Source organism: Corvus hawaiiensis, chromosome 4, assembly GCF_020740725.1.
Source record: "Corvus hawaiiensis isolate bCorHaw1 chromosome 4, bCorHaw1.pri.cur, whole genome shotgun sequence".
In the NCBI taxonomy this organism is placed as follows: Eukaryota; Metazoa; Chordata; class Aves; order Passeriformes; family Corvidae; genus Corvus; species Corvus hawaiiensis.
Genome location: NC_063216.1, coordinates 55,577 through 81,475, shown reverse-complemented (window position 1 = coordinate 81,475; position 25,899 = coordinate 55,577). Strand labels below are relative to the sequence as shown.

Here is a 25,899-nt window from a genome sequence, read left to right as displayed (position 1 = left end):
CTTCGCCTTTGTCCTGCCTTGGGCTCCTGGCTCTGCCCCAGCAGTTACAATAAGCAGAGCAGTGACCTCCCCTCCCCTCCTCATCAACACAAACCCCCAAAAGCAGAGTTTGTCTCTCTCAGACCCACCTTGAGCTGTGTCCGCAGGAACAACGAGGCTGTTGAAAGCAGCAACCCCACAGCTCGGCGTCTGCAGGGCTGCACCCTCTCCATCCTACAGCCTCTCCATCTCCCCACAGCTTGGAGTGATCTGTTCTCCCAGTTTAGAGAAGGTGACACCAACCTCACTTTGGTTTTGGTACAAACTCTGAGGCAGACACTGAAGGCAAAGGAAGACGAGGCCTTGGTGGGAAGGGACCTTAAAGCCCATCCAGTGCCACCCCTGCCAAGGGCAGGGACACCTTCCACTGTTCCAGGCTGCTCCAAGCCCCAGTGTCCAGCCTGGCCTTGGGCACTGCCAGGGATCCAGGGGCAGCCACAGCTGCTCTGGGCACCCTGTGCCAGGGCCTGCCCACCCTCACAGGGAAGGATTTCTTCCGTGTATCTACTCTGAACTGAAGTTTAAGTATCTAAGCTCAAGTTTAGTTATTGCTGAGCCTCTGCTGAAGATAACTGAGACACCATAGCAGGAGAGAAAGGAAACAGGCCTGTAAAACAAACCACAGGAGAGTAACAAACCAAAATGATGTGGCCAAGAACAATTATTGCCACAGAAAAGAAACCTCAGTCACCAAAACCTCCAGTCTATTCCTACATCCTCACCCAGGGGGACTCTAAACACGACACTGCAACTCATGCTCCCCCCAGCTCCACACACACATTGCTGGGACCTCTTGCAAGCAGCTCGAGCTCTCTCCACGTGCCAAATTTGCCCATGGCAGAGGTGCTGCTTTCCTGGCTCAGCTCCCAAGACTCAACTCTCAGTATTTCCACCCTCAACAGTGTAAATTTCTGGTGATCTGGAGCAAAGATTTCTGGCTTGCTGTGTGGCTTCTCACACAGAACCTGAGCCCAGGGGCTCAGTCTCACTCTCTCCGTGTTTGACACAAGTCATAAAGCAAGAACTGCAAAGACATTTCGAGGCACTATCAGGGGCCTGAGACAGCTTTTGGATCAAAGTTGAAATCCACTGTTTTCTTTCATTGCTGTTAAACTGTACTGGAGTCCTGGGGGCACTTTTGGGCGCCACAATATACAAAAGATACAAAGCTGACAGCATCCAAAGAAGGGACATGGGGATGGGGAAGGGTGTGGAAGGACCATGAAAGAGCTGCTGAGGGCACTGGGTTTGTTCTGGTAGAGAAGTGTGAGGTCAGAACACATCGGGGCCTCCAGCTCTGATCTCCGCTCCCTGGGACACGGACAGGACCCAGGGAGCAGCTGGAGCTGGGCCAGGGCAGGCTCAGGCTGAGATCAGGGAAAGGCTCTTCCCCCAGAGGCTGCTGGGCACTGCCCAGGCTCCCCAGGGAATGGGCACGGCCCCGAGGCTGCCAGAGCTCCAGGAGCGTTTGGACAGCGCTGCCAGGGATGCCCAGGCTGGGGTTGTTGGGGGGTCTGGGCAGGGACGGGGGTGGGACTGGGTGATCCCTGTGGGTCCCTTCCAGCTCAGGATATTCCAGGATTGTCTCACTCCCCAACAGGGGAGAGTCTGCTCTCACACAGAGCTGCAAACACACTGTGCAGGAGGCAGCAAATGACAAAAATTGACATTGATACATTAATAAAGCCAAGATATTAAGCAAGCCAAAAGATAAATTTTCCCTTTTGTTCCTGACCAACAAGACCTGTCCCAGTCCCAGTCCAGCCACTAAACAACTCCAGTGTGATACCGAGACTGTCTCACACCTCGAGGCCGACACACAACAGCAGCACAGCACCGGGAGTTTAATCACGTTTCCCTCATTAGAGGGGACAATTCAATGACCGCTCAGGTGCACAAGCACTCCTGCAGAGCGCTTCACTAGACCCCGTTTTGCAAGAACTCCCCCAGGCTGCAAAGCCCCATTTGCCAGGGACCTGAGAGAAGAATTCGGTAGTTTTAAAGGAATGTCAGGAACTAGGAATACACCTGAGTGTAGGAGCCGAGAGTGCCGAGAATATTTCTCGGTCTCCATCTCGCCCGATCCATCTGTTACGGCGCAAGGCAGAGGCAGGTCCCTACCTCCCGAGCCTGGGGTCCTCCCATCAGATGAGCCATGCGCGCGGCCAGGGGCGGTCCCGGAGCTTCCATCTGGCCCTCCCGCTATCCCCATGCGGCCCGGATTCGCGGCCGCTTCCGCGTTTGAACGGCGGCGCCTGCTGCTGACGTCATCACTCCCGCCGCTTCCATCCCGGCCTTACTTCCGCGTTCGGGAGCCCTCGCTTCCACGCCTGCGCGGCGCGGCATCGGCCACCCCTCCTCAGACCCCGCGGTTACCCCGGCAACGCCGCTCGCGGCTCGAGCCGCTCCTGGCCCGGCCCCGGCCCTGCCCCGGACGTCAGCCCCACCCCCGCTTCCAGCCCAGCCCCGGCCCCGCTGCCCGGCACCAGCGCTTCCCAGGCCAGCCCGGTCCCGCCCACGGTCCCGGCCGCCCGCCCGGCACCTCCAGCCACACACGGACGCTTCAGCTGCCACGCCGATACGACCGATAAGCACAGCACCTCCAGCCAGCAGTGCAATTCTTTCGGCTACTGCAGCTCCATCGTACGAGCTTTCGGCAGCTACACCTCCTATCAGCTCTGTGTCCACACAGCCCCCGTCTGCACCGCAGCCACAGCCGTGGACACACAGCAGGGACATTTCAACAGGTACCGTGTCACCACGGCATGCACCCCCTATCAATCACTCTGATAACACCACTCAGAGGATTATCACAACAATCACACGATGCTGAACCATGTTTCCCGTGCCATTTCAGCGAAACAAATACGATTTCATCTCCAGAACAGAAAGAGGACTTTCTCAACTATATGTGGACACCTCTCTCGCTCCCTTTTCCCGCTCTCCCCTCTGCTCCCAGCGCTTCTCCTGCAAAGGGCACAGCTTTTCCTGGGCTCTTTTCCTGCCGGGCTGCAGCGAGCGCTCCCCTCAAGGAGCAGGGGCAGCTTTGCTCGCGGCAGCAGCGATTAAACAGAGCAGGCCCGGAACGATTCCTGCTTAGCTGGGCTTTGAGCACATTCCTGAGCCAGCACGACAGCAGCGAGTGAGGCAGCGGCACATGAAGGAGGCTGCAGCTCCGGCCAGGCTGGGGAGGGGTTCCTCTGTAAAATAAGAATATGGAGAGACAAACCAGAAAGGGCAGGAAAAAAAGAAAAAGCCAAGACAAACTAAACTTTTTTTTACACGTGAGCCAAGGCCACAGGGGAGTGAAAAGCCTGCGGGCAGGACAAGCACTCCATTGATCAGTAACAAACCAACACAGCTCAGCTGGATGGTGCACTTAAGACTGGACCTGGAAGCATCAAGAAAAGCCATTGGAACACAAGCTCAGCAGCACAGAATCCATTTGTCACCAGCTGATGAGATGGGAGGCTCTGTGTGGGACACGTTGTGCATTCAGCTTCAACAATGCCACAGCTCCACAGCAGCGCTGAAGAACTTCTGCTTTTAACTGTTGGAGAGGATTTTCTCAATGGAAGTGAAGCTGTCATTAACAGAGGAACAGCACATGATGCACAGCATAACCTGCAATAAAAAGCTTTTGCTTTCCGGCATGTAAACATCCAGGTTACTGGACTTTAGCTCATATCAACGAATCTGATGATAGATTTTTAAAAAATTTTTCTTGGAACTAAAAAAGTGAAATCTTCCATAAAAGGATAAAGCACAAAAATACTCTCTCAGTAAGTCTCAGGAAGCCATTTAATACCTTCCATGTCCTAGGAACAACTAGGCAAAACACTTGGAAAGTGTGAGCAGTAGAAATGTTGACCATTGAATGTTTGGCAGCCGTGTGCTCCAGCCCCTGGGAGGGGCTTGTCCCCCACTCCACACCAGTCCTGCAGCTCCCCAGCTATTTCTTCTTCTTCTTTGGGGGCTCATCCTTCCTCAGAGCTGCTGCTGCTGCTGCTGCTGCTGGAGGAGCTCGGATCCGAGTCGAAGTCGGAGGAGGAGGAAGAGCTGCTGGAGGAGGGGGAGGGGGAGGAGGAGGGGGAGGAGGAGGAGGAGCTGTCCTCACTGTCACTGTCCTCAGAGGAGGTAGAGGAGTCCTGGCTGTCAGAGGAGGAGTCGCTGGCTGAGCTGTCACTGCTGCTGCTGCTGCTGGAAGTGGTCACACTTTTGGACCTGGGAGAGAACAAAGAGCTGAGCACAGCCCTGCCAGAGCCCACGGCACCGTGTTCTCTGCTCTGCTGGAATTATCCAAAGATCAATTCGTTGCCTTGAAAATTTCCAGGCCTCACCACCTAAGATGAATTCCTGTGCCCTCCCTCCCTTTCCCACTCCTGGATGAGTGGATTTTGGCCATTTGAGCAACGGCAGAGTGGCCCCAGGGCATGACATAGCCCAGCAGGACTGCAGAGAGGGGCAGAGAGGGAAAGCTGGCCAGGATCTCGTTCCCAGCCCTGAGCAGGGGCTTTACTGGCCTGACTGTCCTGTACTACCCGAGCTCTGGGGACAATGAACCAGGCTGAGTCCCTGCCTCACCACTGCAGCAGGAATTCTGTCAGTTGTGACCAAACTTGTCCAGCGAACACATCCTACAAGCTCCTTCCTGGGCAGTTATTAATAAGGAAAACCAAGAGACTGTAAACAACCTTAAAGCAGGATACCAAGCTCCAGCCTTTTCTTTGAGAAGCAAATATGGCTAATTTGTGCCTGCTCAGGATCAGAGGGAGCAGCTGATCTCCTGGCAAGAGCCCAGGGTGGAGCACGGAGCAGAGCTGGGACACTGTGCTGGGGTCCCGCCACGTTCCTCACCATGGGGCTGCCGAGTCCCTGGGAAGTGCCCGTTCATTGGGTCACCCTGCTGCCAGCAGTTGGTTCCCACTTCCCACTCCACATTAATGTTTCATCTCCGGCATTTCAAATGCTTTGCATTTCGGTAGGAGCAGGGAGCCTGTCTCCCATGGCAACAGTGCCAGGAGTCCAGGACAGGAGAAGGAGCTGAATGGGAGCACAAACTGGAGAGGTTTCTCACCACAGCTCAGCTGATTGCTGTTACTGAAACCCAGTTCTTGCAGTAAATTAATCCCAAGTGTTTGCTCCTCCATTCTGCCACAGCTCACCTCAAATACCACTGGATTTGGAGCCTTTCAGTGGCCAGGGCAGCTCCGGGTGCCACAGGCAAGACCTTGGTGGAGACTTTCCCTTGTCAGCAGTTTGCCAGGGGACCCTCAAAACACCTATCCTGTTGTTTTCATCCATGGAACTAGTGGGATTCTCAACCCTGCAAGAGGCAGAAGCACCAATAATCCTGGCCCTTCCTCACTAGGACTTTCAAACTAAGCCAAGGTCTTCTGTGTCTGTTCAAATTAGCTTTAAAGTCACTGATTTAACAGAGAGGGTATTCCCCCCCTCCTGAAATTCATTGGGAAATAGAAATGGACACAAAATAAAAATGAATGATTCCTACTCCTCCATCCCTTACTCTTCTCATCAGTCCACAACACTCGCCCCATGTGACAGAAAAGAGAAGGCACACTCAGGTTAGGGTTAAACTGTGCTAACGTTCTCTTTTCAGGCCAAACTAAGGAAGCACATCCAAAACCCCCGTGCTTCGGAGTTGGTGCATTTCCTCTTCGGGCCGCTGGAACTGGTAAATCTTATTCCCAGGTCTCACTGGGAACTCCTTTTATTTCTAGTTCACACTTACAAGTAGATAGATTGTGAAACAGGGTTGGAAAACTGCTCACACCTGGCCACAGCTTTCTCAGGAACTTCCAGAAGCGATGCCGGTTGTTCCTGGCCTCTGATCCAGTTTGAAGCTTGAAGTAAATACAGGAACCCCAGCAAATATGAATCCTTCCACCGGGTCAATAAGGCATTACTGTGAACAAAAGGGGCAGCCAGCTGGAGTCCCCACTGGGAATCTGTCTGGTCTCACCTTCAGGCAAATACGGCTCAGTATTTGCACTGAAAATGCTTGGAAGCAGAAATCCCAACTTGGAAAAGGAGCCACAAAGGAATAGCAAGATACTTTCCATTTTCTGAAGTGTCAGCTTCTGACACTTCACTTGTCTGTAACAACAGCTCATTTGTAGATCAGCTCTTCCTTTGACTCCAATCCAAAAAAATCTCATGTTCCCTTGAACTGTCCAGTCTCCTTCAAAGACTTAGGTTGATGTTTCTTGCAGTGACTGAGCTGATCCAAGGATCAGCTTTGTCTTCTATTCCTGCTCGTCTGTGTGTCCCTGGTTGGACATTTTGACCGTTTCCTGCAAGTTCTCTCCTCTTTGTGTGGTTTGTGTGGTTTGTGTGTGACCCAGATCATCAACAGCTGCGGTGGCCCTGAGCTGGCCCGGTCTGTCCTCAGCCCGCTGCTTTCTAAAGACGCCACCGATTTCCTGAGAGGACACCTGACAGCCAAAGAGATAAACCTCTGGGATTCCCTGGGGGAGACATGGACCAGATCCAGGTAAGGACAGAGCTGCCATCTCCCCAGGCTCCCCACGCAGACGGGATGCTTGGATTCCCTGATGCTCCTGCTTCTTCTTTCAGGGGATGCCCTGAAAGACACATTCTTCGTGAATGTCACCTCATATTCCCACTTTCTGTCCTAGAGCCGAGTGGCCCCGAGACACGAACATCCCCACCTACATCCCCAAATTCCACAACGGCTGGGAAACGCCCACAGAAATCTTCCGTGGAGCTCCCTGGGAAATAGACATTGGACACTTGCAAGAGGAGGTTAGTCCTGTGTCCCTGTCTCTTCACTCTCCCTCCCCCTTTTCCGGAGAAATGGAGCTGCAGGGGTAGTGGTGGCGTGCAACAAGTAGTTGGCTCAAAACTCAGTTGGATCTGGTTGCCCCAGTTAAATACAGAAAGCAAATGAGGCTGGAAAAGGGCAGCAATAATGAGCCTCTCCCAATCCAAGGCAACAGCACCCTACAGCGTAACTGAGCTCCAGGGACACAGGCTTCCCTGGAGAACACCTTGACCAAAATCTGCCAGACCATGACTCATCTACCACTATCCCTCTCCTTTTCTCCGACCAGCTTTCCCCTTTCCTGGTAACACTGACTCCATGTCTGCCTTTCCAGCTCTCCTCACTCAAGCGTGGCCAGACGGCTGAGCAGACGCAGGTCGGGGATGCCTTCAAACAGAACATCACTCCACATGGAAATAGGTAATGGATCCGCACGCCCGGAGCTTTGGCTCCCACCTCGGAACCTCATGAATGCACACGGACACGTACAGTGACACTGGGACGTTTGGGCATCCTGGAGACAACTCCCTGCCACTGTAAATGACCACCAAGGGAAGACAAAGATCAGCTGAGGGGTTATTCCCATAAGCACTGTCTGCTGTTTAACCCCCAGCAGCTCTGCAAGGAAAGGAATCGCAGGTGTTTTCCACCGCAGGAGGCAAAAATATTGACTGACTTCATCAGTCCATCCATAGGTCTGGTTTCCCAACATCAGCCCAGCAAAGTGACCTTAAGGATCAGGTGCCAAAGATGCTGCACTGCGCTTTGGCTCTCCATGTGTGTAGAGACGCTGGAATCATGGAATCACAAAAGGGATTGAGTGGGAAGGGACCTTAAAGGTTATCCCGTTCCAACCCCCTGCCATGGCCAGAGACACCTTTCACTATCCCAGGTTGCTTCAAGCTCTGTCCAGCCTGGCCTTGGACACTGCCAGGGATCCAGGGGCAGCCACAGCTTCTCTGGGCAACCTGTGCCAGGGCCTCAGCACCTTCACAGGGAAGGATTTCTTCCCAATATCCCATCTAAACCTACCCTCTGGCAGCGGGAAGCCATTCCTCCTTGTCCTTTCACTCCAGGCTCTTCAAGTCCCTCTCCAGCTCTCTTGGGGCACCTTTAGGCACTGGAAAGGGCTCTAAGGGCTCTCCAGAGCCTTCTCTTCTCCAGGCTGAACATTCCCAGCCCTCCCAGCCCGTCTGTGTAATGCTCTAGCTCTTGGAGCACTTCCTGGCCCTTCCTGGCCTCCTCTGGACTCCCTTGAGGATCTCTCCATCCATCCCAAAGTCACCCCAGCTTGCACAGACAGAAGCTGCCTACAGGAGGAATCTGCCCTAAGGGAAGGGCACACACAAACCTCACCTGTTGGAAACACCGGGCCAGGGAAGAGCAGCCCGACCTCCCAGCGCTGCTGGAAAACATTTTAGCTGAGGAAGGAGCTTTGTTTCACTGGAGAGAGCAGCTCCCCCTTGGCTTTAAACAAAACCAAAGGCAAACCCACTGATTAGGGGCTGAATAGAACAGTGTATTTCAGTCCTGCCCACCTCTCCCCCAGGGAACCGACAGGGCGCTGGGTTCAGACAACTCTTCTTAATGAGACAGAATTCTAGAAAATGGGGGAAAACCCGTCCCCTTTCTTCAGAAGTCTTGGGAAGGTCACTTCCAAAGCCAGAACAAACAAGGCCACCCCTTTGCCTTCGGTTTTCCCCAAGGGAAAGATGGCTCTTCCACCTTCTAACAGCCCTGACACTCATTTCCCATCACCGGTTACTCCGCGGTACAAAACCTTCACCAAAGTACTTTTAGTTCAGAGTTTAGAAGCCCCATCTGCTTCCTTGTTTACATGAGCTCACACCTTGGAAACTGTCACATCTCGGAGCGCAACCAAACTCTTCCCAAACTCCACGCGAATCCTCTGCCGTGATTCGACACATCACTTTACAGGGATTTGACTCAAAGTTTTCAGCTGACCATCCACTTTGCTGATGCCAGTTCGAGTCTGGGAAAAAACCCTCAAGCCAGACTGGTTTTCCATGGTTTTCTGTTCTAATCTAAAGGATTTATAAGCTTTACTACAAGAGTTCAAATCCACAGGAAAGTACCTTAAATCAAATTATATCAGCAAAATAACTTTTTCTCATTCACCCCATCACTGATTCTGGTAGGAACATCAGGTGGTAGAGATGCAATGTGGAGCAGGGAAAGAATTAGGATCATTTCTCTTCTCCAATTCTGATTTTCTTGGCCTTGTTGTTGGATGGGCCTCCACTAAAACTCCAGTTTTTCTCTTCTGCAGGAATTTCGAGGCCCAGGGGGTGGCTGTGCCCAAGAGATTTGCCAAGATCCGCTACGATTTCACCGCGCGAAACGCCAATGAGCTCTCGGTGCTGAAGGATGAAATCCTGGAGGTACGTGACCGCTCCTGGAAAAGGTGTGTCCCCCAGGGGCAGGAGAGAGCTCGGGATAGCAACAAGCACCAACTCCATTTTCCCTGGTGGTATCTCAGCAGTGACACAAAGCTTTGCTCAAATCCAAAGCTGGAGCAGGCTGCCTGTGCTGTGTTGTGTCATTTCCTCAGCTCAAACACATCGGTCCCATTTTAACCACAGTGAGGAGGGAGGACAACAACTCGCTCTAGAGCCCTGCTCATCCCCCGCTGGGTCGGCTCCTTATTACCCCTTCCTCCTCCACGAGGATTTGTTTTCTCTGAAAAGCACCTTTCTCATAACCTTTCTCTTACTGCAGCACTGTTGGCAGCTGGACAAGGTGGGACGTGACTTGGGCTGACACTGATCTGTGACCTGAGGAAAAGGTTTCTCTGCAAAATGTAGCTTTTTATTTATTTAATTATTTATTTTAATGCAAAGAGACATCAGAAACTCAGTCATTGGGAAAAAAAGGTCTGGAGAAACAGGGACATTATGTAGGAACTATGAGCTCTTCAGCACGCAGAGGTGCTCTCCTGTTCATCCTTACGATAAATTCTGATGCTTTCCAGGAAAAGTTTCAGTCCTGGATTGCATCTGAGAGCAACAGATCTAATTAGAGCTCCTGGCCTCAGTGATTTCCTTCCAGTAACTTCACCTTTTGGATGGTCCAACCCTGCTATATCCTGGTTATTTATGCCTGAAATCCCATTTTCCCACTAGCAGATTTATTTTTGTCCCTCTCTCAGGTGTTGGAAGATAATAAGCAGTGGTGGAAGTTGCTCAACCGGAGTGGGCAGGCCGTACAATATCCTGGATGTGGTGAAACTGGAAGAGCTCGAACAGGTCTGTCGTCAGGTAATACCTGACTGGTATCAGCTGCAGGGCACAATCTGCCTCTGGGAATAATGCTGTCATTAGACCTCCCTGGATTTCTTAGGATACTATGCACAAATCAGGACAGACCCTCAGAAGCAGACAAAGCCAGGAGATTCCTGAGTCTCCTATGATAAAATTCACATTTTGCCACGATCGTCTTCCCAAATAAGGCCTATCCTTCCTATTTGTGCACCAGCCTCCTGCTTTCCATATTTTTCCACGTCAAGATTTTTCTTGGGGGTTAAATTAAAGATGGACACTTCCCTCAGCCAGTTCAGTTCAGCACCAGGAACACGTTACTGGAGTGGAGGCAGATGGAAACACCATCTAAGTGAGAATTAACTGAATACTGCAACTTGCACTGCAGAAATGTGGAGCTGGAGTGTTCTAAACACCCAAGGGAAGCATGGAATTGCTTCCCCATTTTGGTATTGCAGCGTTTGGGCAAAGCCTAAGGGGGCCCAGCAGGCTTCTGGATAAATCCCTGCTAGTTTAATCAAAACGTCAAAAAACTTTCCAGTCCGCTCCAGGCCCTTGGCAGTGGTCTCGCTTCACATCCCAGCTACGGAGCAGTGAGGCTCTGCCTTCCAATGAGATCGAACATGTTTGGCACATCTAGGAATTCCCTTGCGCAAACTTCAGACTTTGCTTTGGGTTCTTCATTCCCAGAAATTAACTTCTTCCATGCAGCTCCACCTGAGGTCTCCCCAGCCCCACATCAGCACAAGGAGAACACGGCAGTTTGTCCCTCCGTGGGTGTGAGGCAGAAAGCTTAAGAAAATTAAAAACTACCAAAAAAAAGTCTTACTTTTTTTTTTCCCTTTCTAACCAGAGGTACAAAGGAGACCTGAGCCCCAGGGGCTATGGCCCATCCAGCCCAACCCACAAGCTGCCTGCCAGCTACGCCGGGGATAAGTGGGGCAGTGAGATGTTGTCGCGCTACTCCGCACAGGACGCCAAAGAACGTACGTGTGTGTCCCACTCTGGGCTCCCCTGGGTTTGGGCGCTCGGGGGACCAGACCTACCCAAGGGGCTCCCCTGCACCTTTTACTGATCACAGCAATGGAGCAGCACTGTGTCTGGAGGCCATTCCAGGCAGGACAAGAGCCAAGAGAGCAGCCCTGGGGCTTGTGACACCTCCGGGGCTCTCGAGCGGGCTGGGCCGAGCAGGGCAATAAGTGATCACCCCATGCCTCCTTCCTCCAGTTCTAACTTCCTCCTCCTCCTCCCAAGGAGAGAGTTTCCTTTCTCTTCCAAAATGTTTAAGTGTGTCTAAGGAACAGCTCAGGTCAATCCCTTTCTCTCACTTCCTTTTGCTCATCTCCCGGCACACACACAGTGCCCGCCTGGCCGCTTCCTTCATGTGATTCCACAGAATTCCCGGCCAAACAGGAGATCCGCATCACTCCCTCACCCTGCACACGCTGTGGGGCTCACAGAGCAGGAGAGAGATCAGGGGCCCTGCTCACCTCACCCCTTATCCCACCCTGTCCACTCCTGGAAGCAGGAGCCCTTCTGGGACGACAGGAAGCCCCACAATACAAGGACACAAATCTGTTCATATCACTGAGTTATTCTCCACAGTCTTCAGGAGTTTCATGGGGAAAGCGATACTGGATGAAGAGTCACTGGAGTTTTCACAGAATCACAGGATGCCCTGGCCTGGAAGGGACCTTCAAGCTCATCCCATCATGAGTGTGTTGCTCATTCCCAGTTTGTGCTTCCTGCCGCTTCCGTTCTGTTGCGGAGCAAAACCTGGAGCTCTGCGATCAGCAAATTAGTGACTAGAAGTAGCAGAGAGGACTGAAAAGGTCTCAATTCCAAACCGCCAATTGTAGATTCTCACAGAACTGTGCTTCCACATCAGGCAACAGCCAAGGGGTGATAGGAGCAAAATAAATGGCAACACAGGGGCACAGGAAAATGGGAATCACTTTTCTGGGCTGAATTTCAATAAGAATGTTGAGCCACATCCCCATTTGCCTTACAGTTTCCCCACAAACATTTAATGGCATTTTTGACTGAAGACTTGATTTCATTCCCTACTTGTTTCTACAGAACTTATTCACCAAATGGATGAGCTGAACGACGAGCTGCTAGAGAAGATCACAAACAATAAAATCAGCCTCCCCACAGGAATTTCAAAGTGGAAAAGCCTCAGCAAGTTTTTGTGCCCCTCACCTTTGAATCCAGCACTGAAGAAGTCAAAGCCTGGCTGGAGGCCAAGTCATTCAGCAAAGAGTAAGATTTGCCCTATTGCCACGTGCAATGCTCGTCCTTCCCTGGAGAAGGAGCGGGGGAGGCCACCGGCACCATCTCACCTGGGACAAGCCACTTGGATTTACTTACAGAGCCTGTGTTGCAAATTAGATTTCAACCCTGTTCAATCCAGGCTCTATAACCAGAATGTTCAGAGCCCAAAGTCACTCCCTTTCTCTGGTATAAATAGTTTCTTGAGGATAAATAGTTAACTAACTACATCCACGGCCTGAAATGCTACTGGAATTGCAGCTGCCACCTTGGAACAGCCCCAGGGCCCTGTTATATGGTCCCACTGCAGCTCCTGGCCTCCCATCTCCAACTCCTCACCTCTGGCACGAGGCCACGTGCAGCACAATCGTCATCTCCCTACTCTGTGTCTCCCCAGGACCGTGGAACACCTGGGCATCCTCACCGGAGCTCAGCTCTTCTCCCTCAACAGAGAGGAGCTGAAGAAGGTGTGCGGTGATGAGGGAAACAGAGTCTACAGCAAGATCACAGTGGAGAAAAAACAGCTGGAGGTAAGCATTTTTCTGGATAATTCCTGCTGGAATGGGGGCTGTACCAGCAGCGTCACAGAGCTCATTAAACAGGCATTTTAAAAAATACAATTGTGGGGAAAAAAAATGCAACCAAACCTACACCAGCAATAAAACACACGTAAAAATTCCAAAGTGTCTTTTGAGCAAATCTGTAAGATACCCCTGTTTCCACTAATTAATCTGCTTTTTACTGATATCACTTATCTCTTTGAAACTAGCTCTACTTCTACAGCATTAATTAAGTACTGTCACTTAACTGCAGCTTGAAGTTCAAATCCAAACTGCCTGTTTTGTTTCCATTCCAGAAAAGCAGAGGGGAGTCGAAGCTCCAAGAAATCATGAAGCGCCGCCAGGAAAGGATTGATTTTGCAAATTAAAGTCTCTCTGCTTTATTTCAGCTCTTAGCCCTAAGTAGTGCAGAAGAAAAGGGAATGAAAGCAATGATTCCTGGCCCAGGCCGGAAGCAGCAGAGCTCCCCTTGGGGTCCAGCTGCCATCAGAGTGACAATTCCTTGAACACTGTTGGGAAGGGTTGACAATAAGACCATGTCCCACTGGGAAAGGTGTTTTAATTTTGCATGAAGTATTTTTTTTATAACTATATATTTTATACTGAAATTTTCCGTGCATGCGATCAGAGCAGGATTCACACGGGGCTGGATGTACAAGGGCTGGCTTCAAGCAAAAAAAGACCCCCAAAGCTTTTCTCCGAGGGCTGTCCCCCGCTCCCCACTCTCCCCTGGCAGAGCAGGCGTGGCACACAGCACAAGAGAGGCCAGCCTCAAGGCTTGGAGCTTGGACCAGAGGAATAAGGCTTTAGAAGGTTTTAGAAGGTTTGGGTTTAAGGAAAGGACATTAAAGCTCATCCCATTCCACCCCCCTGCCATGGGCAGGAATGCCTGTCACAAGCCCAAGTTGTTCCAAATCCTGTCCAACCTGGCCTTGGACACTTCCAGGGATGGTGAGTCATGACCTCTCCGGGCAACCTAACCCTTTCTATTTCCATTCCCATTTCCTCCTCAGTGCAGGTGTCCCCTGCAGCCCACGAGCACAGGGCCGGTGACAACTGCCTGTCCTTGTCCTGTCCCCCTGTGCCCCCTCGTTGGACAAGGCTAGAATGGCAACACACATTCCCGAGGTCTGGCTGCTTCCTTAAATCCATGGACCAGCTAGTGCTATCTCTGAACAGCTGAAATGAGCTTTCAGTGCCTAGAAATGAGCAGGAGTGACAAACAAAGGGATTTGAATCTGGAAATAGGTGAGTTCCACCCGCCCACTGCTGCTGATGCAGAGGCTGGGGCTCGGGGCAGATGGGCAGCCCTTCCCTGGGGCACAGATCCTGCACTGGAATGTTGTGGTGGTGTTGCCAAACCGGGCCTCAAACCAGGAGAAGATAAGCCCTGACCATTTGCTCCCGACCCAGGCACACCCACAGCCCTTCCCAGGGTGTTGGTCACTTGTCCCCATCTTCACGTTTTCACTGCAAAAAGTCAGCTGAAATGATTCCCAAACAGCTGAAACCCCAAAGCACACTGGGAAAGGCAGGTTTAACACACATTAAATGGCCACAAGAAAAAAACCCCTCTAATTTAGCACAGGGTGTTGCTCTTTACTTCCCGTTTTCCTTCAAAAAGTTATGTGCATTGTATATAACAATCTGTAAATAGGGGTGAGGAAAATCCCTCTCCCTAGAAGCAGAATTAAGTGATTATGCTTCCAAAATTTACTCACCATTTCAAAACTCAAGCAAGCAGCGTAGTTCCTGTCCACAGCAAGTTTGGCACACTGCATTTCTAGCTCTGTTTGACTGACAGACCAATCTGATTGCAAAGCAGTGAAGCACACAGAGCTCCAGAGCTGCCCACAGCCCAGGGACAGCTGGGTTTTCTCTCTCAGCACATGCTGAGTCTTTGTCCAAATTTGTGCCTGTCATTGCACATTTAATGGAAAAAGCTTTAAAACAGCATCTGGGGAACTCATGTCTAAAACTGAGAACACCAGTGCACCTTAGTTTTGCCTTCATTCTTAAGTGTCTCCAATGGATAATCTGTTTTCTTCGTTTGAAACGGGACACTGCTCTCACCAGCAGAATTAGGGTGCAGGCAGGGGAGGATCCTGGGTTTAGTCACAGCCCTGCTAGGATCTGAGAAGGGCACTCACCTTGTCAGGGAGGGATGAAGAGGACAATCCTCCTGAGAAGCCCTGGCTCCGGATTAGGGTGGAGATGGGAGGCAGGATGGCAAGCACGGGAGGTGAAAAAGTTTCTAAAATGAAAATAAAAACGAATGTTGAGCTAGGAAACACGCCATCTTCTAATCCTGGGGTGTAGAGGAAAGCAAATCACAGGGAATTACAGTTATCTGAGATTTTAACAGGAGTGTACATGACAGCTCTGTAAAGCCGGGAGCCACAGGAGCACTTCCTAAAACAAATATCTCAGTAGACCTTATTGCAGAGATCACTTTTACAAATTTCCATGCGACTGAGCTGTGCTCTGTTTGTACTGCCTGCAGACAGTACATTGATGTAACTGAGCGAAGGAGACAATGATATAACCGTGGACTGTACAAGATTTATTAAAATAGTTAAGTTATACTTATAACTCCATCTCCGACTCTTTCACTGGGTTTTCATAACGGTTTGTCACTGAGAGTCTCAGAAACTCAGCAGAATGTCTGAAACCACACATTTCCTTTTGGTTTTGGGGACTGACATTCAACAGGAAGGATGTTACGGCCTGGATAGCTGTGTCTTAAGAATAGGGGCAAAGCACGAGAAGGCTGTACAAAAGCACATTCTTGCCTCTCTGGAAGGGGAACGACTGTGGCAGCTGTCCCAAGTGGAACCATACAGAAAGAGGGAACAGCATAACCCCATGACTAGGAGCCTGTTACACGGATTCTCCAACATTTCCAGCCAAGAGCCATCCTGTTCCCAGAAGCAAAAGTTTGTTTTCTCTTTTCCTTAATAATTAAATTACTCACCTGAAATAACTGGTAATTCCTTCTGTAGATGTTTTGGGGAGTTCAATTTCCAAGTGGGCCCACACTAACAAGATCACCTCTTTTACAGCCTAAATAAAGTTCAGGTGAACCACGAGCCCAAAACACCTGCCTTACTGGGCCGGGGGCTCTCTCAGCGCCTGGAGCTGCACCCGATAAACCATTTCGAACCTTGCCACAACGGCGGGGAAGGGAACACAGAGCGCTCAGCTCCTGCAGCGGGGCACCACCGACGCAGCTCCGAGCCTCCCCTCACGGCCGCCTCCCTCATGGGCTGCCCGCCGCCACCTTGCGGCACCGGCCGCGCCCGGGCCCCGCGCGGCCATGAGGGACGGGCGGCTCAGGGGCGGGTCGGGCGCCGTACCGGCCGCGGGGAAGACTGCCGGGGGTTCTGGCGACACGGAGACTCCGGGGACAGGAGGTTCCGGGCCCGAGAGATTTCGGGGCCAGGAGACCCCCCCGATACGCTCCGCTGGGGACGATGGCGGCGTCACGGTCGCCAAGGCGAACCCCCGCCCGGCCCTCACGAACCAGCCAATCAGAATCGCTCTTCCTCCCGCTGCCCCGCCTCGGCTCCTCCCGGCCTCGTCCGTCTCCTGTCCGCGCTCCTGATTGGCCGCTGCCGCCCAGCCAGGCTGGGATTGGCGGCGGGCGGCGGGAGCGCGCGGGCCGGTGCCCTTCGGGCACGTACCGTCCCTCGTGGGCGCGCGAGTCCCCCGGAGCCGCGGACGTGTCGGTGTCCCCCGTGGAGCGGCAGAAGATGGAGTCGGCGCTGGAGCAGCTCAAGCACCACACCACGGTGCTGGCCGACACCGGGGACTTCAACGGTGAGAAGCGGCATGAGGGGATCCTGTCTCCGCAGCTTCTGCTTAGCCCCCTCTCCCGCCCCTCTTCACGGAGAGTGGGCGAGCCCGGCCGAAGGGGCGCGCGCTGCGGGGACCGACCCACCCTGGGGCCGGAGGGGGGGCGAGCGGGACGGCGCTCGGTGGCGGCGCTGGGTCTCCATCCCAGGGCAGATCCCGCCCCGCCAGGACATTGTCCAGACCCCCCCGTGATTTCTCCCAGTTTGCCCTCGAGTGTGCCCTGACCACTCCGTTCAGCTCTGCGTGCTGTCAAGAGGAAGTGCCAGACTAAAGCCAGGCTCTGCTGTTCTAATTAATTTTGGGTTTTCTTCCAGTGGGCTGTCTAGATCTGGGACTTGTTTGGGGTTTTTCAGACTCACGCTTGGACGGGGCTTGGAGCAGCCTGGTCCAGTGGAAGCGAGTGGAACTGGATGAGCTTCAGGACTCCTTCCAACCCAAACCATTCCAGGATTCCATGATATGCTTAAAAACTGATTTGGGGTTAGAGAGAAAGAAGGGAAATGATGCTTTTTATTTGTTTCAGTTGAGCTGCACATTGATCTTTTCCCTTTTTGCATTTCCAGGATGCAGAAAGTGAGAAGGAACTTGAGGAGATGTGCTCGGTCCCAGAGAAATAATTTTGAAAAAACTCATCTCACTGGATACTGCAGCAACAGTAAAATCCCAAATGGATTTCATGATCCTGACAATTCTGAGTGCACTTCAGGGATAAGGCACAAGATCTTACAGAAAAACAGATGCAGCAGTACACATCCAGGAAAACATCTTGGAATTAATGGCATAAAATCATGGTTTATTTTCCTGCGTATGTTTGATTTTAGGATCCCTAAAATGTTACATCCCTAGCATCAGGCGTCAGGGGGTAAATTATAGGAGGTTTGTGATAAAAAATATTTTTGGTTATATATAGGGCAGATATTTATGAATATAAATATGTATTATACATTAGGGCATATAGCTAGCTATTTATATATAACATATTTTTTATGTGTGCACAGATATAGTTTATATCAGACACTGTGCCTGTCTGATGGCCTTGCTGCTGAGCTCCCAACTCCTTCCTGAGGAAAACATCAGGCAAAAGTTGTTTGGTTTAAATGGTCCCTCTTTTCCTTAATAATTATTTTACTCAGTTGGAATAACTGATAACAGCTGTTAGAGATGTGCAGTTCCCAGTGGGACCAAGGCGCTTGTCTGCACAATGCAGAGTGGCTTTTAAGACATTCAGTAGTCAGAGAAGTGAGGATTAGGATTTCAAATGCTCTTGGGCAATGAGGCTGGCCAGAGATCCCTCCTAACTCACTGTGGGACAGCAAAAACCCCACAGGCAAGGGTAACCAGGGATTGTGGGGATGGAGAATTTAATGGCAGCAGGGGGCAGCTGTGCCAGTTCAACAGATAAAAAAGTAAATCCAAGACTGCTCTAGAGAAGTATTGCTCCTGGATGTGTGTAAATACAGGGACCCCTCTTTACTCTCAAGTGAGGGAGGGTTGTGGTTGTGCTGCCAGTTTACCCTTGAGAGTTCCAGGCTTTATTTCAGCTCCCCTCGCCAGGCCTGAAGTGCAGCAGTGGCGCGAGGGCCGGAGCCATCGGCTAGCTCTGGGAACTCAGATGCCATCATGGCCCAGTGGGGGTGGGAGCTTAGGCTGTGGTGGCAGCCTAGGAAAGGGATCAGGTGTCTCCTGGAACTGCCCAGAGTGCAGGAAGGGAGGGGGAACTGAACTGCTCCCACAGAACCCTGCTGGGCTATGGTTCTGGGCCAGGCCCATCAGAAAAGTGGCATCATCAGTGGCACCTCAGTGGTTATTGTCCTTGGAGCTCTCAGGATCAGGATGAAATCATGTTCATGCACTACTGGGAAAGCAGGGAGCAGGATCAGTGCTGTAACTCTCTACACTCTCTCCAGGAGGGCCTTGGGTCACGGCAATTTCATGTGTGGAATAGTTTCCTGTGGCTGCCTGGGCAGCTGCAGTTATTGCACAGGCATTCAGGGCTGACAGTTCCCTGCAGGGAGAGCTCAGCACATGTGCCCAGAGGCAATCCCAGCATCTGAAAGAAAGAAAGAAGCAGCAAAAGGTGATTGCTTCTCTTTCAAAGTTATTTCAAGTGCTCACACCCAAACCAACCTTTGCTCTTGATTTTGGCCTGGTGCATCATGAGCAGTAGGCACAGGTCATGTCATCTATGCTGATATGAGAGATGCCTTCTGGGGGAATTCAGCTGATTTCCAAAGTTCCCTTCCTGCCCTGTGCCTGATCTGCACAGGAGAAAACCTCTTCCAGGAAGGGATTGTGCTCCCTCTAATCCCATTTGCCCAGTCTGTTCCATGGGGATATTGCCAGCCTGGGGCAGCAGAGGCACACGCAGCACCCAGCACTCTCTGCTCCAAGCACAGCTCTGGGCTCCTTTGCAGACTGCCTCTGCCGCAGGGTTTTCTCCAGGAGAAGCCAAGGAATTGCTCATGGAAGGGTACAGATTAAGTTATCCCAAAGGGAAGTAAAGAATAAATATCTCATTTTTCCATCAAAATGCTTATGCTCTTTCCTACAGATTATTTCAAGTTTTTCCCACAAGCTTTGCCCTACCCATCATCCCATTTTTACCCCAAAAAGTAATTTTCTCTATCCTCAAGAATGTCTCAGTGTCTATCCCCAAAATTTTCACTGTGTCTCTGCCAGTGACTACCTCAGTTTACCTCATGCTGTTCATTCTCTTCCCTGGGGGTTGCTTCAGATTTTCCCTCCAAGCTGTCCCTGTCTGTGCACTTCTGATTTCTTCTTTTTTACAAGAAAGTGTTCATTCACTACTCTGGAGATTAGCTCCAGTTTTACCCCCCAAAATTGCCCTAACATTCACTATTCATTGCCTGATTTTTACCTCAGTATGTTCATTCTCTGCCCTAGAGATAACCTCAGGTTTTACCCCCAGTATTTTCCCTACCTGCCCACTAATTATTTACTCTTTTTGACCTATAAATATTCTCTTTCTACCCTGGAGATTTCATCAAGTTTTACCCTGAAATATTTCACTATCTTTCCAGTACTGTCTCACATTACCTCCTGATGTACGCTCTCCCTGCCACACATCACCCCAGATTTCACCTCCAAAATTATTGCTACTTGTCTACTACTTATTACCTGATTTTCACCTCAGTATGTCCATTCTCTGCCCAACAGGTCATTTTAATTTCTACCCCCAAAACTTTGCCAACCTGTCACCTAGTGATTGCCTCAGTTTACCTCAAAAATGTTGTCTCCCCTAGAGATTACCTCAGACTTAAGCCCCAAATTTTTTCCCTGTCTGCAAGTGACTACCTCTGTTTAACTTCAGTATGTTCATTCTCTGCACTACAGACTCAAGTTTACTCTCAAAATCTCCCTGCCTCTCCAACACTGATTACTTCCTTTTTACCTCAAAAGATTGATTTCTTTTCTACCATGGAGGTTACATCAAGTTTCACCCCCAGAATTTACTAATACGTCCACGACTGATTCACTCAGTTTACCTCAAAAAGTGTTCATTCCCTCACCTAGAGATGCCCTTGTATTTTACCCCCAAAGGTTTCCCTACCTGTGCACAACTGATTGCTAATGTTTACTTCAAAATCTTCATGCTCTCCACTACAGGTCACCTCAAGTTTACTTCAAAAGTTTTCCCTACCTGTCCATTAGTGATTATCTCAATTTTTACCTCCAATAAGTCATTCTCTACCTACAGACACTGGATAGTAAATCATACAAAGATCTAAAAGTCTGCACAAGAAACAGCAGAAGGTTTTCCATGAATAACACAAGTTCCATTTTTCCCTCCTCTGCCTAGGACTGCTACCAGGAGACAGGAGAGCTGTTATCAACACTCAAACCTCCCAAGCGTTGTTATTTCTCAAAGATCAGGGCCGGCACTGAGCTACTCCCATGCGCCTGCAGGGCTCTGGGGAGGGGCAAGATGACATCCCACTCCTGCCTGGAGAAATTTCAACGCCCTAAAAAGTCATTTCCCTTCTCTCTGAGCCACGGCCAAAGCAGCTGTGTAGAACAACATGGACTATTCATGGAAGGGATGATTCAGTTGTGGGAAAAACGCTAAAGAAAGACTATCACCCCAAATTTCAGGGTGAAAACACACTGCTTGTTAACAGGAGCACACAAACTCATTTAAACCAGAGAGGAAACTGCACACCAGGAAAAGAGCTGAAAGATATGCTCTGCCTTGATTGATAATTCCAAAGGAAATTCCCCACGGATCATAGGCAATTACCTATAATTTTACCTCCATAATCACTGGATTTCTGACTTGGGTTGCTGTGGAAGCGTTTCACAGATGCCTTGAGGGGTCAGGGGCTTGGTTGGATTCTTTGGGGTTAGTCCTGACAGGCCCAGGCCAAACCCACCCACCCGCATCGCTGCTCCACCCCAAAGTTGCATGAAATACTGAGAACAGTTTATAAATACTCCCCCCTTCCTTGTCCTTCCTTACACATCCATGGAGCAAATGTACTCTATCCATTGTTCCCAAGAGCACCTCTCCAGCCCACATCCCAGTTTTCACCAACACAAACCAAACAGACCTAAGACAACTATTCCATCAGTGCCTGCAATTCTCAGCTCTCTGTTCCCTGCCACTCACACAGCAATCTCACCTCAGCCCAGAGACTCCCCATCCCCAAAGGGAAACAGAATCTGACGGGGCACAGCTCTGGCACCACATTTCTCCTTGTTCCTGGAAAGTCCTAGGTAAATCCAGTCCCTCAGACCTTGCATCCCTGAACACCAGGAGAGCTGGAGTTTTACCCAGATCCCAGCGCCCTGCACAGCTGCACTGACACAAGCACAGGCTGATCTCTCCGCCCAGCACCATCCCTCATTTTCCTCTCATTGCTCCCCAAGCATCCCCAAACCACCCTGTGTCTGTGCTGGGGCCAGGGCCTGCCCCGAGCCCAACCAGAGGCTGTCACCCAGCCCTGCACCAGCTGCCACCCCTGGGAGAGCTGGGAATGCACTGAGAGCTCAGCTCCCCAGTCCTCAGACACACAAATAATGCCCAACCTGCCCCTCTGGGCACAGCCAAACACCACAACTCCATCATCCCCAAGGAACTCTGGCAGTCGCCTCTTCACCTCTGCCCTTTTCCAAAAGACACAGGTAGGACTGGGCTGTCAGAAATGGTATTCCCTAGGCAGTTCATCCCAGCAGAGAGGAGAAGAGGAACCCTGTGTCCCTCTGACTGACCCCACAGCATGGGCAGGACCAGCTGGGTTTTTCGTATTCTAAATTTTAAAATGAACTGAAGAACTTGAAAGGCAAAAAACACCACACACATAAGGTTAGAGCCAGTCAACACCCACAGACAGACACACTCTCAGACACCCCTTCTGCAGCTTACATGCTGACTGCAGCCCTTACTAGAAGCACTCCCCTCTAAAGAAGATGCTTTAACATCTTCTTCCATCTGCTGCTCCTTGATGTGGAGCAGTAGATCCTGGGAAAATTGGTAGCATCCGTGACCATAGGGATCAAAATCTGCCTCGGGGACCTGCAAGACAGCATGAGGCAGTCTGCAAGTAGCTGACAGCAAGGAGTTATCCCCACACCAGGCCCATAAACTTTCTACCCAAAAGCCCATAGACAAGAGAGGAGAGTTTTGAAACTGTTCAAACTAGCCATGACTGAATGTGCCAGGGCAGGGCAGCTCCAAGCATAAGTGACACATGGACACCCAGTGCATCAAATATAAGCAGAGATGACACGAAGACTTGAGAGAACGCTTCAGAAGATAAATTCTTGAGACCAGGATGCTTTGAGGCGACAGAAGCTACGAAACTACTGCAGTGAGGAGGGTCTAGTACACTTCATATAGAAGTCCAAGGGAATGGCACATGAAAAAAAGATACTACCAAAACTGAGAAGGAAGATGGATAGGAACACCTTGTGTACTTCTTCTGGTCTCAAAAAGCAAAACCATAAAGATGCCAGAATAAGCCTGATCCAGGAAAGTATGTAAGCGCTCCTGCTGCCAATATGGCCCATAACGATGCCTGTAAAGCATTGAGACATCACAAAGCCCTATGGCACTGAAGACAACGGACACAAACCACATAACATAGACACAAACTGAAACTGCCCAGCAGTTTTACCTGATGGACCCAAGATTCCTAGTGCAAGATGAGCCAGAGGCTGATGATGCCAAAGGAAAGAAGGCTCTATGGCAGTAGTACGTGACAGTGAAAGGTAAACTCCTTATGAGAAGTTAGTGCCAAAGCTGGTAAGAGGATGCTCAAGAAGTGCAGTAGGCCTAGAGAAGGAGGCAACGACTGCCAGCTGATACAAAGGGATCCCTAGAGAATGATTCTGCCGCCAAAGGCTGAAATGACATCACAAAACATGACCGACCGACAAATGGCCAAGATGCAAGAGGCCCGTGTGCTACGCTCAAAAGTGCTCAAAAGCGTGGCTACACTGAAGAGTAGGCAAAATTTAGACCGTGGCAATCATGCCAGACCCAAAGGCAGGCTCCTCGGGTGAAAAGATGGACAATGACATCGAGACTCAACATCCAATGATGCGAAGCGCACAAGAACATGGAGATGGGTTGGAACTGCCCGGCCCGGCAAAGGCTCGAGTGATGCTGAAGAGAAACCCTCTCTCCCTTAACCTCCAAGGGGCCCAGCCCACTACAGCCCTCTCCTCTAAGCTAACTTCAAATTGCCTCCTGTGATTCCAAAGGTTTTTGCCTTCTCCCAACCAACAGTCCCCACACTTAGCTCTCTGAAGACCAGCAGACAAAATCCGTCCTCGACAGAAAAGAATGCTTCAGCACCGTGGATGTCAATACATGGCCCACAGCCCACTTGGGCAGCTGCAAAAGACAGAAAATAATGACAAAATTCAGACTGCAATTACACATCCCAGAAGTGACCCCTTGCACAATGCCCCTCTCCCTCATAACTGCTGAGGCACATCACTCACCGGCCGTTTCCAAACTTAGGCTCTGCACCTACTTGTGGTACCTAAGACAACAAAACAGAAACTGCGACTATTGCCCTCCAGAAGAATAATGCACGGGCTCCCTCTGCACCACTGGCCCAGGCTCACCTCAAATCTCCATCCGACTCTGGAGGTGGCCCGGACGATACCTGCAAAGCGAAAAGGGACACGCTTCGCATGCTGCCACGTACCTCTCACCTATCAGTCGCCCCACCTAAATGCCAGCTCACCTGCTCGCCTCTGTCCCTTGGCATGCCCAGGGCAGCAGCAGCACCTGCAGAGAAGCAAAGCAAAAAAACATGCTGAGAGACTGAAACCACAGCCTCCCCACTCCAACTCAAGTACACCACACCTACAGCTTAAGCTTGCACCCACCTGGCCTCCAGCATCCCAGGGCCGGGACACCTTCCCAGTGGACCACCTAAAATGCACAAACAAAAACGGATGCTTAGAGCTGCACCAGAAACTGATACCCAAGCAGTAACAACTCATTCTGTCCACCAGTCACCACTCACCTCGCTCCATCGACCTTGACCACTGATATTCAGCATTACTTCCTACCAATAAAGATGATGAAGAACAAAGCTGTAACACAGTCACCATTTACACTTGCCCTGCAAAGACAAATAGTGACTGACCTTCCTGTGGGAACCACCTCACCTGGTATGGGGCGCTCTGCCACAGATTCAATCCATCTGCATCTGAAAGAAGGTGATGACAAAAGTCAAAGTACCGCATGAGAACTTACCACCTCCAGACATCTTGTGCCAATCTAGAAATACCATCTTGAGTCCAACTAATCCCTACGTTACAAATGTCAAGTCCCTAGGACTTATCCTATTACACCTACACCCAGGCTATGTAGCAGGGCAAAGCAGCCCCAGGCCAAACACACAGACACCTGTGACACAGGAGATGACAAACCAGGGGATGCAACAAGGAGAGGAAACTCTCAGCAAGAAGAATTACCAATGAGATGACCTAGATGAGGCCAATGAGGCTCAAAGAACTCTGGCAGAAAAAGACCCTAACAGAAGGACTTATGCCAAGAACCGCAAAGATGGACGCCCGAGAATCGTACGGTTGGAATCCTCTACCTATCCTCGCATTCTCCCAAGTCCTAATCTGTTATAAGGGATCATTGCGGTGCACAGCTGTCAATACAGCTCAGAACAAGACTGTAAAAGGTGTCTGACTCAAGAGTGTGTTGCAGTGGGGATCCTGCAACACGCATATATCAAACCAGGAGTCCCGTGGAAAGGAAATATATATGGACAGACAGATTCTTGATAGCTGTTTCAGAGAGATGTTTATTTCTCCAGCCGCATGGCCGGAGCTCTGCCGGGGAACTGTTCCAGTCACGGGACCAAGGGTCCTTCTCCCGCGCAGGGAACACAAACCAACCAATGGGAACGAGGCTGAGCAGGGGCAGGAAACCCCGTGTCTGTGCCCTCAGGGCCCCTCTCCCAGGGCTACACGGCAGGGGAGGGACCCCAACAAGAGTGCTAAAGAGAGATGCGATTCCGATGCATGTCTGAGCTTGCAAGTCAAAGGTTCAAGGGTACCAGCGTCAGGCCAAGGAACACAAAGGAGATGCTAAGGATGATGCCCAGCATTTCTGATAAGCCCCTCAAAGGGGTAAGGCAAAAGACATGTGACACAAGATGCCCAAGAGACACAGAACACACAATAGACAAGTGACACAACACGCACAGGGACTGCTCTGCCCTGCACACCTCAGCATTGTGATCAAAAGCAAGACTTGGCCTTTACGTGGCCTAAGGGGCCCTCTCGTGGACATCCCCATCTCCAAAGCTAATTCAAAAATCCCTCCCACCAAGTCCTGACCCAGCACCCCACTCTCGTCCCCCTCCCTGAGGTGTAGCCCTCGACTTAGCTCTCGGATATCCAGGGATGCAAATCCTCATCAGGTGCAAAAGAAAGCCGCCTCATCATCTGGGAAGCTCCTGCCCTCAGAGGGCTGTTCTCTCAGTCTACTGCAATAAAGAAAACCAAACATCAGTGCCTGAACTCAGCAGCACATCAGCCAAAACCCAACAATTCCACTACTCACCGGCTCCCGAGAACGCCCCGGTCCTCGGCTCAC

At 50.8% G+C, this 25,899-nt stretch overlaps 1 protein-coding gene across 1 annotated transcript; it reads left to right on the top strand.

Annotated features, from left to right (window-relative positions):
- Window positions 1–2,717: 2,717 nt before the first annotated feature.
- Window positions 2,718–13,515, top strand: LOC125325457 (epidermal growth factor receptor kinase substrate 8-like protein 2; the record flags this gene model as incomplete). The annotated part of the gene is given in 13 exon segments (XM_048302509.1): window positions 2,718–2,786; window positions 5,660–5,734; window positions 6,405–6,553; window positions 6,699–6,825; window positions 7,179–7,264; window positions 9,135–9,246; window positions 10,014–10,063; window positions 10,065–10,122; window positions 10,967–11,108; window positions 12,202–12,261; window positions 12,264–12,384; window positions 12,791–12,923; window positions 13,250–13,515. Coding segments are annotated over 13 exon segments (1,254 nt in total), but the record flags the coding sequence as incomplete, so codon positions are not given.
- Window positions 13,516–25,899: the final 12,384 nt, after the last annotated feature.